Consider the following 14,164-nt stretch of genomic DNA (forward strand, 5'->3'; position numbering starts at 1 on the left):
ACCCACTCTTCACTCCCATGGCTACAGAGCAAATAATTACAAGATCAACGGGAGTAAAAAAATTAAGTTCTACAGGTTCTTTAGTTATTGATCTTATTTAGTGATCTATGCACACAAACAACATTGTAAACACTAAACAGACAGTCCAAGAAGGACTGTGTTGATAAAGCATGAATTTAAGCAGAGAATTTAGCTGGGGAAAAATGATCAATCCTGCCTCTTATCACTATTCCAAGAATACTTCTATCATTCAGCATGCAGGAAGCTCAAATATTGATAACAGACCAATAAAACCTTCGAGCCACATGCACTGTAATTCCGCTCAGTACAATCTTGATCAAGCCTAGAAATTTCAAACCTGATGTTCAGTCCTAGGGTAAACTACAGAAAGTTAACGACTGAAATACAAGCTATTTCAACACTATCTTTACTGGCTGCTTTTGGAGCACATCAATTTATTGAACTGCAGCCAAACGGTTCTCCTTCCATGAAGTGAATAAAACAGCAACTGAAGAAATATTTGTGGGTTCTCCATAAGTAACTGGGCTGTCTTGCTACATTTGGTCTCAACTCCTGTATTTTGCTGTAAAGTGGTAATTTCGAGTAACCAAGATTCAGATCTAATTGTTCTCAACAATGTTTAGTGGCTTTCTTTAAAAATAAGCAACTTCCTCTTCCTTAATTACTATGACCAGAAAAAACATCTCCCCTCAGGGCAACTTTGCAGGAAATCCCACTCTGGGCCCCTTAATGACTCAAACCAACAAATACCTCTTGCAAAATTTATATGCCTGATGGAAACATGCTGTGGAATAAGAAAAGGCTGCCTCAAAAAATGCAAAGTCAGCTTGTCTTCTGCAAAAGCTCATAACAATTAATGGAACAGAAGAGAGAGAGCATTTTGCACTAGTTGATTAAATGGCAATGAAGGAGTAATTAAAGTGTTAACTTTGAATGCAAATTTTGCTGCACAATCAGATACTTTAACCTTTAAAAATAAGATGCATCTATGGCTGCTATTTCACAAGTTGAGGACATCCAAAAGCATTTTACAGCCAAGTACCTTTTGAATTGTGGATACTGCTGTAATGCAGGAAATGTGGCAGCCACCTTCTACACACAAGCTCCCACAAAAGGATTGCAATAATGACCACACAATCTATTTAAGTGATATTGATTGAAGGATAAATATGGGACAGCATAGAGGGCTGCCCCACTCCTCTTCAAAATATCACCATGGGATCCAATTCACCATCCAACAGTATAGACAGAGCTTAGATTTTAACATTAGTTGTATATGCAACAACTCTAAGAGTGCAGCCCTCCCTCAATCACTATATTGAGAGAATTATTCTGCATTTTGCAGTCATGTGTCAGGTGTGGGACTTGAACCCACAAGCTCTGAGAGGGTAACAGAGAGCTTTTTGCCTTCTTCACACTGCTGGGAGGATTGTGCTTTTACATTTTCTCCACCGAACTGAGAACTTGATAAACTCTTGTCTGTTGAACCAGAAATGCTATAGCATGAACATAAGAGATGGAACCACCCCAACAAATAGTTAACAGTTCTAAAAGGAACTTGTAACATTTGAATACTCAGAATTTGTGCTATCTTTTGTCATGAATAAAAGCCAAGTGAATTAATACATGCAAAAGAAGAAGCATTTTTAAAATAGTTTTGAGTTAATTATAAAGGCCCAAACGTGTAGCACGGCTGATCTTGCTCTCTCTTCAGATATCACACCTAAGAGGCCACTGATTACCATGGATTTTCTCTGGGTTTATGTTGGTCCATGATTATATTTGGCAAGGGACTCTAAGTGGTTTGTCATGCCTGCTAGTGGACAGCTGACCAAGAAACGCTCCTGCTCTTACTGCGTCTCTTCAGGCATATTGGATAGATGTAGAAGTTGATACTCAACCTGTTTAGCCACATTATGATCGCCCCTTCCTTTACCATTCAGGTCCTATGGTAGGGCTTGAACAAAGTCTACCAATGAAACATACAGCTCCTACACCATTCGCTACAATTTTGATATATGTAAATGATACATTGCAGGTTCAAAGAGAAAAATAAGAGGAAATGTTTTAAAGTTAATAAGTAGAAGAAACAATTTGTGACCAAGCTTCCTGCGCAGTTGCACATCAGTAATATTGTCAACTTAACTTACATTTTTTGCATCTTTCACATAATCAGAGCATTCCAGAATTATTTACAGTCAATAAATACCTATGAATTATGGTCACATTGTAAATTAGAAGGTGTGGCAACCAATTTTCTCAAAGGAAGAATCTCATAACACTCTCACAAATGAAGAACTTTTGATGTGGACTTTTTGACATTGCTGTATACAGAACGGTCTGCCTGATTCCTCTCCTAACAATTACTGTGCTTTAAAGCTACTTTCCTGGCTCTCAAAATGCTTTGAGATCTCTGCAGGTAGTGCGACATGTCCTTTTTAATAAAAATAAAAATTGTGCCGCATATTAAAGCACCTTTCTTCAGAATAGCACAACCAAGCTGGGAAGAAGCCTCACTCCTATATCTATTATTAATTTTAGCTGAAGTTGCTCAAGGTAATCAGGAATGGCAATCTTCATAAAACTGAAATTTTAAATTGAATTCTAACCTGCTACTATTTAGATCAATTCAAGACTTTAATCAGATATGAGGACTCTCCTTTACAATTGTAGCTCTGGAAACCTCCCCACTCTTTGGAACTAGGGGAATCAGCAACCAATGAAGCACTTGAAATGTACTTATGCTAGGAACTGTTTTGGGTTGGACTAAGCACTTTTGTCTTGATTATAAAAATGTTAATTAGATAGCAAAATCAAGCACTAACACAGCCTTTATTTACACAGTATGGACTACTGTAAGCCTACAGGCTGAACGCTTTTCACTTGTATATTGCTAGGAATGCAAACTGCTCTTGAGTTCCATAACTTAACGGTGCGTCAGTTTGGGGTCAGAGAGAGGTTGGCTGTGGTATGTTCCCTTTTCAAGCATCAGTTATCTAATTAGCCATCTGCAACAAGCTTCAAAACTGATCCAACTGACATTTGTATTTTTTTTACTAAAAGCCTATATTTTCCAAACAAGCAGAGATTACATTTTTTTCCTGTACACTGTGACACTGAATGGGAGAACAAAAGGTCAAATTTACATTTTCAGTTGGAGTACACATAACTGCATTGTTTTTCTGCTGCCAAATCAGTCTGTTCAGCTCAAGTAGTCCATAAGACGCTTTCTGCCTTACTTCATCTCATCCTTGCAACATACTTTCCAATTCCCTTCTGCTTCACGTACTTAACCGACTTCCCTTTGAGTGCAGCTATGCTATTCACATCAACCAAATCCATGGTAGTAAGTTACTCCTTTTAATCACTGTCTCGTCAAGAGGCATCTCCTGAACTTCTTATTGGTATTATAAGGACTACATTAAGTTTGTGGACCTAGTATTGACCACTCTCACAAGGGGAAACATCATCTCTATATCTATCCTACCAAACCTTTTCATATTTGTATATACTTCTGTTAGGACATTCTGATTTTATAGAAAAGTTGCAGTTTGTTCAGTCTTTCCTGATATTTTTAACTTCTTGATTCTCATGTCATCATTGCAAATTTGTTTTTTTAAACACTTCCTTCAGCATTGCTATTTCTCCAGGAGTGGAAGGGATAAATAATAAAATTGGAAATAGAAGCTGAAATATAAAAAGATTTAAAGCCTTACCACACTGATCAATAGTGACCACAAAATATTAACCTGCTTTTGAGGGCTAAAGAAAATCGTTGCTAGAATGCATCTTTTCAACAACAAAGTACAGGTACTCCCTGCTTTTCGAACGTTTGCTTTACCCAATTTTGCTTTTACAAAAGACCTACTTTAGTATCTGTTTTCATGAATCCAAAGAGGATTTTCATTTTTATGAGAAATGGTGATACTTTTCCCCATATAAATCATGCACCTTCACTTTATGCCATTTTCAGCTTACGAAAGATTTCCTGGGAATGCTCTACTTTCAGATAGCAGGGGTTACCTGTATTTGCATTAAAATCTGTGTTGGCAGATGCAAGTGTTTTGGGGAAACAATTTCTAATCAGATTTATACATTCACTCTCATCAATTTGTTTTTTCTATTTTGAGGTTTTAAGATTTTTCCAATGCTTGAAAGCATCATAGAAACTAGGAGCAGGAGTAGACCATTTGGCTCTTCAAAATGATCATGGCTGATCTTCTATCTCAATGCCATATTCCTACTTTATTCTCACTCCTCTTGATGCCTTTAATATTTAAAAATCCAGTTAAATGCCTATGACAACATATTCCAATTTTATGAGAAGCTGAATATATCAAAAACACTTACCCTGGATGTACACATTCAAAAGCAATGATTCTGAAAACCTCACCGCTGGTCCAAACACATCATTTTAGGAGTGATACAGTATATCAATCCTCCATATAGTTACTGTTGAAACCCTCATCCATGCCTTTGTCGCAGAATTGTGTTGGAAGCCATTCAGTCCATCATAACTGTATTGGTGCTCTTGAGTATTTCAACTTAATGCCAATCTCCTGCTTTTCCACCCCACTCATACCCTTGCACATTAATTAAATAGAAGCAATCATCCAATGCCATCTTGAATGTCACAGCTGAACCTGCCTCTATCACAGCTACAGGCAATGAATTCCACACCCAAACTATTCACTCTGAAAAAGCTTTTTCCTCATCTCACTTCTTTACAAAATACTTTAAAAACTAGGAACACATGAACAGGAGTAAGCCATTTAGCAATTCAGGCCTGTCTCACCATTCAATGAGATCATGGCTGATCTGTGGCCTCACTCCATATATCTGCCTTTGTCTATATCCTTTAATTGGATTAATAAAAATTCTCTCTCAGATTTAAAATTTACAGCTGATTGTGCATTCACTGCTATTTCTGAAAAACAGTTCCAAGCCTCTACCATCCTCTGTATGTAGAGGTGCTTCATAATATTTCTCCTGAATGGCCTGGCCCTAATTCTCAGACTTTGTCCTCTAGTTTCGAATCTCCAACCAGTGGAAGCAGTTGATCTTATATACTCTGTCTTTTCCTGCTAAAGCCATGAAGACTGCAATCAGATCAACACTTCTGAATTGTACAGAAAACAGGCCTAATTTATATAATCTTCCATAATAACACCTGAAGCCCACATATCGTTCTTGTAAACCTACACTGTGCTCCCTCCAAGGCTAATATGACCTTGTTATGGTGTGGTACTCTCACTACTCCAAGTGGGGACTAACCAGGAGTTTGTATAACTGCCGCTTAACGTTTGCATCCTTGCACTCCAGCCCCCTAGACAGAAATACCAGCCATTTCATTACCTTTCTTGATTATTTTCTGCACCTGTTTGTGAAACTTTAAAGATCTATGCACCTAACTCCCAAGTTTCTTTGAACATTGAATGTATTCAACTTCATTCAATCTAGAAAGTACCCTGATCTATCCTTATTTGGTTAAAAATGGATGACCTCGCACTGGATTATACTAAACTCCACCTGCCATAGTTATGTCCATTCACTTAATCTATCAATAGCCCTAAGTTTATGCTATCATCTACACTGTCTATAATGCTGCCTAACTTTATTTCATCAGTAAATCCTGATATAATACTTCTATACCTTTATAGAAGTCATTTGTGAATTATGTTAAGCTAACTGGTCTGCAATTCCTGGTTTTCCTCTTTCACCTTTCTTAGAAGTGGAGTGAAATGTGGAATTTTCCACTCCAGAAATATAACGCCTATATCTGGAGAATTCTGTAAGATTATCGTTAGGATGCCTATAATGTGCTCCCCTACTTTCTTTAACACCCTCGAATCCCAGGGAATTTGATATCTTTAATTCCATTAATTTCCACCCTACCGAAGTCTTACTTAGGTTAATTTTATTCCGTACCTGTCATCAATCCACTGTTAACTTTCCTGGGACTTCCAGCAAGCTATACTTCTTTTCTACTCTAAGTATTGAGGCAAAGTAATTATTCAACATAAAAGACTAAAAACTATGGATGCTGTAAATCAGAAACAAAAACAAAAATAGTTGTAAAAGCTCAGCAGGTCTGGCAGCAACTATGGAGAGAAAGCAGAGTTAATGTCAGAACTAGATCTGAAGAAGAGTCACTTGACTCAAAACATTAACTCTCCTTTCTCTCCACAGATGCTGCTAGATCTGCCAAGTTTCTTCAGCAATTTCTGTTATTGTTCCTAATTATTCAACATCTGCCCTTTTCCCATGGCCATTGTCAATAGCCCCACTTTTAGTCTTTAGTTGTCCAACATCTTTACTAACCAGCTGCTTTCCCTTTATGTAATAATAACATTTCTTCCTATTGATTTTGAAGTCCCTGGCAAGTTTCCTTTCGTGACGTTTATCACAGCTCTTATAAGCTGCTCTGTAGAGAAAGTGAGATTGCTGTTGATGCTGGAGAGCAAAATCAAAAAGTGTAGTGCTGGAAAAGTACATCCAAGGAGCAGTAGAGTCAACACTTCAAGCATAAGCTCTTCAACAGGAATCAGCTGCTCTGTTGCCTTTTGCTGATCTATGCACCTTTTCTATTCAGCAGGATCTTGGGTTTTTATAAGGCCTTTAGTTTTACGCTGCTCCTTATCTCTTTAGCTGTCTATGGCTGTTTTTTGTTCTGTGAAGTGGAGCTATTTTGTCTCTGGACATAAAAGTTTTCTTCTTGAATCAGTTCCTAAATGGAAACAGTTTCTCCCCATCTACTCTGTCTATTTATCCCACCTCTTTCCAATGATTCAACTCATCCACAGTTCTATAGTCTGTATCCTAACTAATTCAGCCATCACATAGAGACTAGCTAGTCTACCTTGCAACATCGTCAGACATTAAACCCAATTTAAAGTCACCATCCTTATTTTCAAATCCCTCTAAGGCCTACCAAATGTCTCAGCTCTGCAATCTTCTCCTGCACTGCCAACCACCAAGAACTCTGTGCTCATTCAATTCTGGCCTCTTGTGCACTTCAATTTGCTTTTCTTCAGCCATGCAAAAAACTGCCAAGGGCCTATGCTTTGAAGTTCCTTAAATCTTGCAGTTTTTCTCTCCTCCTCAAGATGCCCCTTAAATCAAATTTCCGCTGGTGTCTTGATATCTCTCTATGTACCACAGTGTAAACTTTTGCCTGACTGACTGTGCTCCTATTTTGTGATAATGAAAATGCTGTATAACAAAAAGCATGTTACAGCTCTTCTGACCCAAAGTAACCAATTAGAGGCAGCAAGTTAATCTCACGGAAGCAAAGGTCAAATCATTATCACGCCTCATGAACAGCAGGCTTCAAATCTGCACTGACAAAGATTTGAGAATAACAACCTCCTCTCTTAGCTGGTGATGGACAAGGATAATGGAAAATAATGCTTTTAAAAGAACTCAAGAAGAATGAAAGGAAAAACTAGATGTGCACACAATGTTCTATACCATATAATGTAAAAACCACATTGAGTAGCTTCAGAGTATGATGGAATGCTTGTGGAATTTCTCAAACTAAGTTAATACTCTCATTTTCTCAATTTCCATGATTTGACGATTAGTCATTAGGCTGCTCTTTGTAAGACACAATAAAGTACTTCAATGTTTTTTGGAGAAATCATCAAAAATCTTAGCTTAAAGGGCAAAAGAAGTTTTTGGAATATAAAGTCCCAACCTATATTTAGGCTACACTGGAAACTTTGCCAATTCACAGTGATTCCCACTGAATTAATTATAGATAAAGGCCAACTCTAAACACATCTTCAAATTACTCATTCACCTTTCAAGCCCAAATCCTATCATCCTATCTTCGACTGTAGGAGGCCCTGTGGAGGGGGGGGGAAACAGTTCAATTACAACTACACTTTAAAATCTCAAATGAATAGCCTCTACGTCTAACGGAAATTGTTTCCGTTAGACGTGGAGACTAGGACCCGTGGACACAGCCTTAGAATTAGAGGGGGTCATTTCAGAACAGAAATGCGGAGACATTTCTTCAGCCAGAGAGTGGTGGGCCTGTGGAATTCATTGCCACGGAGTGCAGTGGAAGCCGGGACGCTAAATGTCTTCAAGGCCGAGATTGATAGATTCTTGTTGTCTAGAGGAATTAAGGGCTATGGGGAGAACGCTGGTAAGTGGAGCTGAAATGTGCATCAGCCATGATTGAATGGCGGAGTGGACTCGATGGGCCGAATGGCCTTACTTCCACTCCTATGTCTTATGGTCTTACCCACATTGCTGCATTTACTGATCTGCTCAAATACATTCTCACCTCCACTTTTGATGTCCTAATCCCTACCAAAACTATTACATGCTCTCTTGCCATGCCCATAAAGCCTTGTTATGGCAGTCACCTATGCTCCTTTTGGTCTAAGAGGCACAAGCTTGAAAGGATAAATCAGAATTCATCCACCGTTAGATTTGGTTAGATGACATCAAATAGTCTCAGGTTCTGCCCTTGTGCTTTAATACAGCTCACTGCTTCAGGATCATTCTAGAACCCACATTTTCTTTTCTTTAAACCATGTTCTTAAACCCCGTTCACTGTCCTCTACAGCCTCAACTCCAACAAGTGGAAAGAGTTTATGGACTGTTTAAAATTAAGATTGAAATAATCTCATTGGCTGTCTCTGCCACGTTAAGGAACATAGAAAATAGGAACAGGAGTAGGCCATTCAGCCCTTTGAGCTTGGTCTGCCAGCCAAGATGGTCACAGCCGATCATCCAACTCATGGCCCTGTTCCTGCTTTTTCCCCATACCTTTTCATCCCTTTAGCCCCAAGAACTATATACAAATATTTCCTGTAAACAGTCAATGTTTAGACTCAACCATTTTCTATTCTAGAGAATTCCACAGGCTCTCCACTCTCTGGGTTAAGAAACTTGCCCTCATCTGAGCCTTAAAGTGCCTACTCTGTATTCTTAGACTGTGACCCATCATTCTGGACTCAGTGATCATTTGGGAGATCCTTTCTGAATTTACCACCAATTCCTATTACAATTTTATGGTTTCTATTAGATTCTCCCCTCATTCTTGTAAACTCCTGTGAATTTAGCTCTAACTGATCTAATCTCTTTTCCTACATCAATCAATGTACATTCCCCGTTTTTGATATTTTAATGGTCAATCCTGCTCTAGGCCTGAACTTGAGCCCTACATTAGTCTCACCTATCTCTGCTCAATCCTTCCCAGAGGTCTTCTTTCCCACAAGACCCTTGTGCTGCTCCTTTGATCCTGTTCCCATTAAACCAGTGAAGCCTTAAATACACTGACTGGTCTCTAAATGGAACTGTACCAAAGGTATTGTATTGATTCATGAACACGGGAAATCAGAATTACTAAATGGATTTATCCACCCCAAGCTCAACCAATTATTTAATATGCTGGTAGGTCACCAGGAGAGGTGCAAGCACAATGGGCCAAAGGGCCTCCTTTTGCATTGTAAAACTGCAGTTATGACCACTGCATTTCATTATAAGTGGGTTTGAATGGTATGCCTTCATGCTGTAAATTCTATGCAACAGGATGAACAACCATTTTTCTTAATTAGATATTTCATAATATCTCCAACAGGGCTGACAATCAAGATCATTTTTAAAGAGTCTGAATTGAAACAAGTCAACCCCATTGTCATGAGCATGTAAAATAACCTCTCTTCATTCTATACTCAAAAGCAAAATGTTGTACTGTAAAACTGGTAATTAGCTAACAACCATTCATTGTGCATCTCTCTTCTGCAACGTATTTTGAAATTGTACTTCACTTGGTAAATAGTACAGACAAGTACCTTGAACTGGCCCAATCTTGTTGCTCATTGCATATCGGAGTATCTGCTCATTTTTATCATATAGGACAAACGTGCGGTCAACAGATAGCTGCTGAGTGGCAGGTACAAGTCGTGCATCATCATCATCATAGATACACCCCTGGAAGGTGATAGTCTGTTTCAACTGGAAGGAATAACTCCGTGACGTTCCACCAGGAAATTCTATTGTGTACTGTATGTTTGAAGAGGAAGTGATCGCTGTAGGGAGAAGAAAATAAAGATAATCATTCTCAGATTTCAGGAATCAGTTACACTGTTAAACAAATATTTTTTTAAATAACTTGATTTCATACCATGGCTTTCTCAACCTCATTGTGATATCTCAAGCCTGCGCCATCATTTATTAACATCATGGCTGATCTGAGTACACTATATCTGCACCAACAACTTTTCATCTCCTCACTCAGTAAAGATTGAGCCACACCTGTCATAAAAATATTCAGATTCAAAGACTCAGTAAACAAAAAAAGGCACAACTGGGGCTGGGTTTAACTGGGGGGATGAAGTCACGGTCACCTCAGCTGACGCACGAATTGATCCTGGATTGTTGACACCACTCTGCAATACAAGCAACTAAGCTAACCGTCCCTTAACTGGGCAGAAATAACGCACTGAGTGGTCATGAAATGCCAGAATGGATTTGGAAGAAGAAAAGAAACTTCAAGGAATTCCATCCCTCCAAGCTGATAGCTGATCTAACATTGTGACTTTCACCATGAATCTCATCAGAAGCACAAAACATAGTGCACCACATTATCTACAGTTATAAAAAGTCTACATTTAATATGATTAAAAGGAGTTGACAGAGTACATCAGAGGGAAAATATTTCCTGTGGTGGAAGGACCTCAGAACAAAAGGAGCATAATCATAAAACTGGAACTGGCAATTCAGAGAGTAATGTCAGAAAACACTTTGGAGATGTAAGAACACAACATTTGAAGATACAATGAAGCAAAGTAAACTGAGAAATTTGCTATAAAAATAATGAATGCTGGAGAAACTCAGCAGGTCTGGCAACATCTGTGGAGAGAAAAACACAGTTAACCTTCTGATTCCGATATGACACTTCAGAACAAAAAAAAATTGTTAAATGCTCAGAAGTGTTAAAGGACATGCATTTTCTGAACTACAACCACTGTTTAAAAAGCAACAATCAATGTTTGTAATCCTGATATGGCAGAAGGAAGCAGTCTGTTGACTGCTGATTTTTTTCTGAAAGAGCCATTGAATTAATCCCACTTCCTGCATTTTCCCCAAAGCCCTGGACGTTTCTCCTTTTCAAGTTCGCACCAATGCAATGTATGTTACTATTATAATGCCCATGTCTGCAACACGCCACTTTCCCACACCCAGTGGAAATCAAACAGGATTGTAATTGCTTGTTTGTATAATCCTCAACACACAGATTTTTAAAATCCTGTCTACAACGGAAATATCCAAGGAAATTATTTTTTAAAGAAAATCACACAAAGCATTTCTTTCAGTGAACTGCCACTATAAATTTATCAATTGGATTTTGCTTGCAGCAGTGTCTTGGAAACTAATATTAAATTCTTACATGACATGCACTGGCATGTTAAACAAAGTCGTTATCAGGCCTGGTTATAATAATGGAAGCAAACTATCAATATCTGTCAATCATTTGGTTAGGGCCTTGCCAGTGAGTCCTAGGAGGTAGGCTAACAGAATAAAACTGACAGATTGAGCTGGGGATCCTCTGTGGTATCTGGCAGTGTTCCTGCATTCATCAAACCACCAGAACATAAAACAGAAAAAAAATTCCACACCATTTCTCCAGCAGCCGACAGCTGACACAGAACTAGTGGAGGGAAAAAGATAAGTTCTTCTCCAAAGGTGACTCTTCTGTAGAGCTAAATAGAAGATGTGATAAAAGGTTTCTACCCAACATGTTGAGTTTTCTTCGCCCGTCCATCTTTTAGTTCATTTCCAATGGACCTGAATTTGTCAGTGATTTGGTCAATGTTTATCAATATTGTTTGACTATAAATGAGAAAGAACTTTCCTCTGTTTGCTTACCAGAGCTTGAATAGTGGTACAATTCATTGTATGGTTCTATATGCACAGTTGACTCCTGTGGAATTTCAGGGACTCGTCCTTCCAGGGAGGTTGTGATGGTGAGATGGTTATGCTCATCAATACCACTGAAATGTTGATTGATGGTAAGCTTCTCATTACCAGGTGTAAAAGTCACCTCCGCTCGACGGCTGAACTCACCACCTGGTGGGAAATAAAACACCAAGACCAGCCAGTTACAACCAGTATCACAACATGGAATAACATATGGTAATATAACAATTCGAACTTATATAGCATCCCTCATGTCTGGAGTCACTGCAAAGAACTGGAAGCAGTCACACATCTGATACTCAGCTACATAAAACAATAATAGGTCAAGTTTGGTCAAAGAGGTGTGTTTTTTGGGGAGGTGTGTCCTAAAAGAGGGGGTGAAAAGGCACCAGAGGTTTATAAAGGCAATTCAAGAGCTTAGGGCCCAGGCAAATGAAGATACAGCACCTGATAGTAGCCTCAAGCAAATCAGCGATTCACAAGAGGAATTAGAGGAATGCAGTGCTCTCTCAGCAGGTTGTATGCAGTGGAGGTGGTTATAGAGACCAGGAGGATTGTGGGACTGGAGCAGGTTATAGAGTGAGGGAGGGTGGGAGAGGTTCAGGGAGGTTACAGAGAAAGGAAAGGTTGTAGGGGTTACAAGAGGTTACAGGAATGGGGATGAAATGACATCAAGAACTCCAATGCCAAACCCAAGAATCCAGTGCCTGATGTTGGATGGGGCAGTACTGTAGCTAAGGACTGTTCATGTGCATATAAAAGAGTGATTTGGTGACAGGATACCAGTCTCTGTCAAGTTATTTCAGTGCCAACAAGAGGAAAGCCTGCTCCTTAAGAAATTCACTTGCAACAGTCCTCTTAAGATTGGGGTAAGCATTTCGTAGATCATGCCTTTTGTTTGGATAGCTTGATTCATTCATTCTTGCTGTCAATGACTGGGCCCAGTATGTGGAAAGGGTACTTTTTTTTCAGGCAACCGACATTGTGGCAGACGAGAAACAAGTAATTCCCCAGATTGATTTGTGGAGCTGCAGCTTTTTCTGCTATTAAGAGTCTAACTTTCCCTGAGGTACCAGATACTAAAATCTTTCAAGACTTGACTGACATAGTTAAGGAACATTACGATCCCAAACCTCCTTTAATTCTGAGATGCTATCACTTTTACTTGGCAATTCGAGAATGTGGGATATCCATATCAGAGTTTTTGACTAGGTTAAAACGACTGGCAGAAGCCTGTGAATAGAGTTTAACCCTGAACGAGTTGCTTAGAGACCATCTGGTATGCAAAATGAATGATGTAACTATGAATGATGTAACACCTGCTAGCTGAAGCTCAACTTGACTTCAAACAGGATTACAACTAGTTTTGTCATTGGAAAATGCAGTAAGTGGAGCACGAGTTGCAAGGTATTCTGATAAGAAGTGGACAGGGGAAACTGAGGACTGCAGACACTGAAGATCAGAGTCAAGATTAGAGTGGTGCTGGAAAAGCACAGCAGGTCAGGCAGCATCCGAGGAGCAGGAAAATCAACGTTTCCGGCAGGAGCCCTTCATCAGGAATGAGGGTGAGGGCGTCCACTTCCACCAAGATTAGAGTGGTGCTGTGCCTTTCCAGCATCACTCTCATCTTGATGGAAGTGGACACCCTCACCACTCTGACTGAGCTTGGGAACACCATTTGAGTGCAGAAAATTGCATAGCCTCACTCAGGAAATATTCTGATCAGAGTGACTCTGGGTCTGCCACAGCAAACCCTCTAAAACAAAGTCAAGCTTTGCTGAAAGGGTTAACATTTTCTTAGGATTCTGGCTGGCAAGTCATATAGCTGTTGCTGGTATATGGACTCAAGATAGCAAACTGTCCTGCTCGACCTAAATTTAGTAAGATTGTAAGACAGACCAGTACAGAACAACCTCGCTTATATGAATGAGATGGGCGGGCAGTATTTCGTTCGGATAATTGATTGTTTGGATAACTAGTCCAATGCCTCTCCTCTGACACAGTTTTCTGAAGTTTCCTTTTTCCCCCTCTCTGCCTGCCTCGCTCCCTCTGTCTCAGGATTTGGAGGAGCCAGTGTTGGACTGGGGTGTATAAAGTTAAAAATCACACAACACCAGGTTTATTTGGAAGCACCAGCTTTCGGAGCATCGCTCCTTCATCATCTGCTTCACTTCAACGGGATTGACAGAGTGAGCACTTTGAGTCT

At 39.4% G+C, this 14,164-nt stretch overlaps 1 protein-coding gene across 1 annotated transcript in view; it reads right to left on the minus strand.

Annotated features, from left to right (window-relative positions):
* nid1a (nidogen 1a) overlaps positions 1-14,164 on the minus strand; it is a 100,904-nt gene that overhangs the window by 60,105 nt on the left and 26,635 nt on the right. Inside the window, exons 7-8 of the mRNA XM_072559552.1 lie at positions 11,908-12,108; positions 9,831-10,067 (exon numbers count right to left, since the gene is read on the minus strand). Coding sequence (XP_072415653.1) covers positions 9,831-10,067; positions 11,908-12,108 — 438 coding nt within the window. The remainder of the gene's footprint in view (positions 1-9,830; positions 10,068-11,907; positions 12,109-14,164) is intronic.

The sequence above is a fragment of the Chiloscyllium punctatum genome, chromosome 3 (genome assembly GCF_047496795.1).
Source record: "Chiloscyllium punctatum isolate Juve2018m chromosome 3, sChiPun1.3, whole genome shotgun sequence".
Lineage (NCBI taxonomy): Eukaryota > Metazoa > Chordata > Chondrichthyes > Orectolobiformes > Hemiscylliidae > Chiloscyllium > Chiloscyllium punctatum.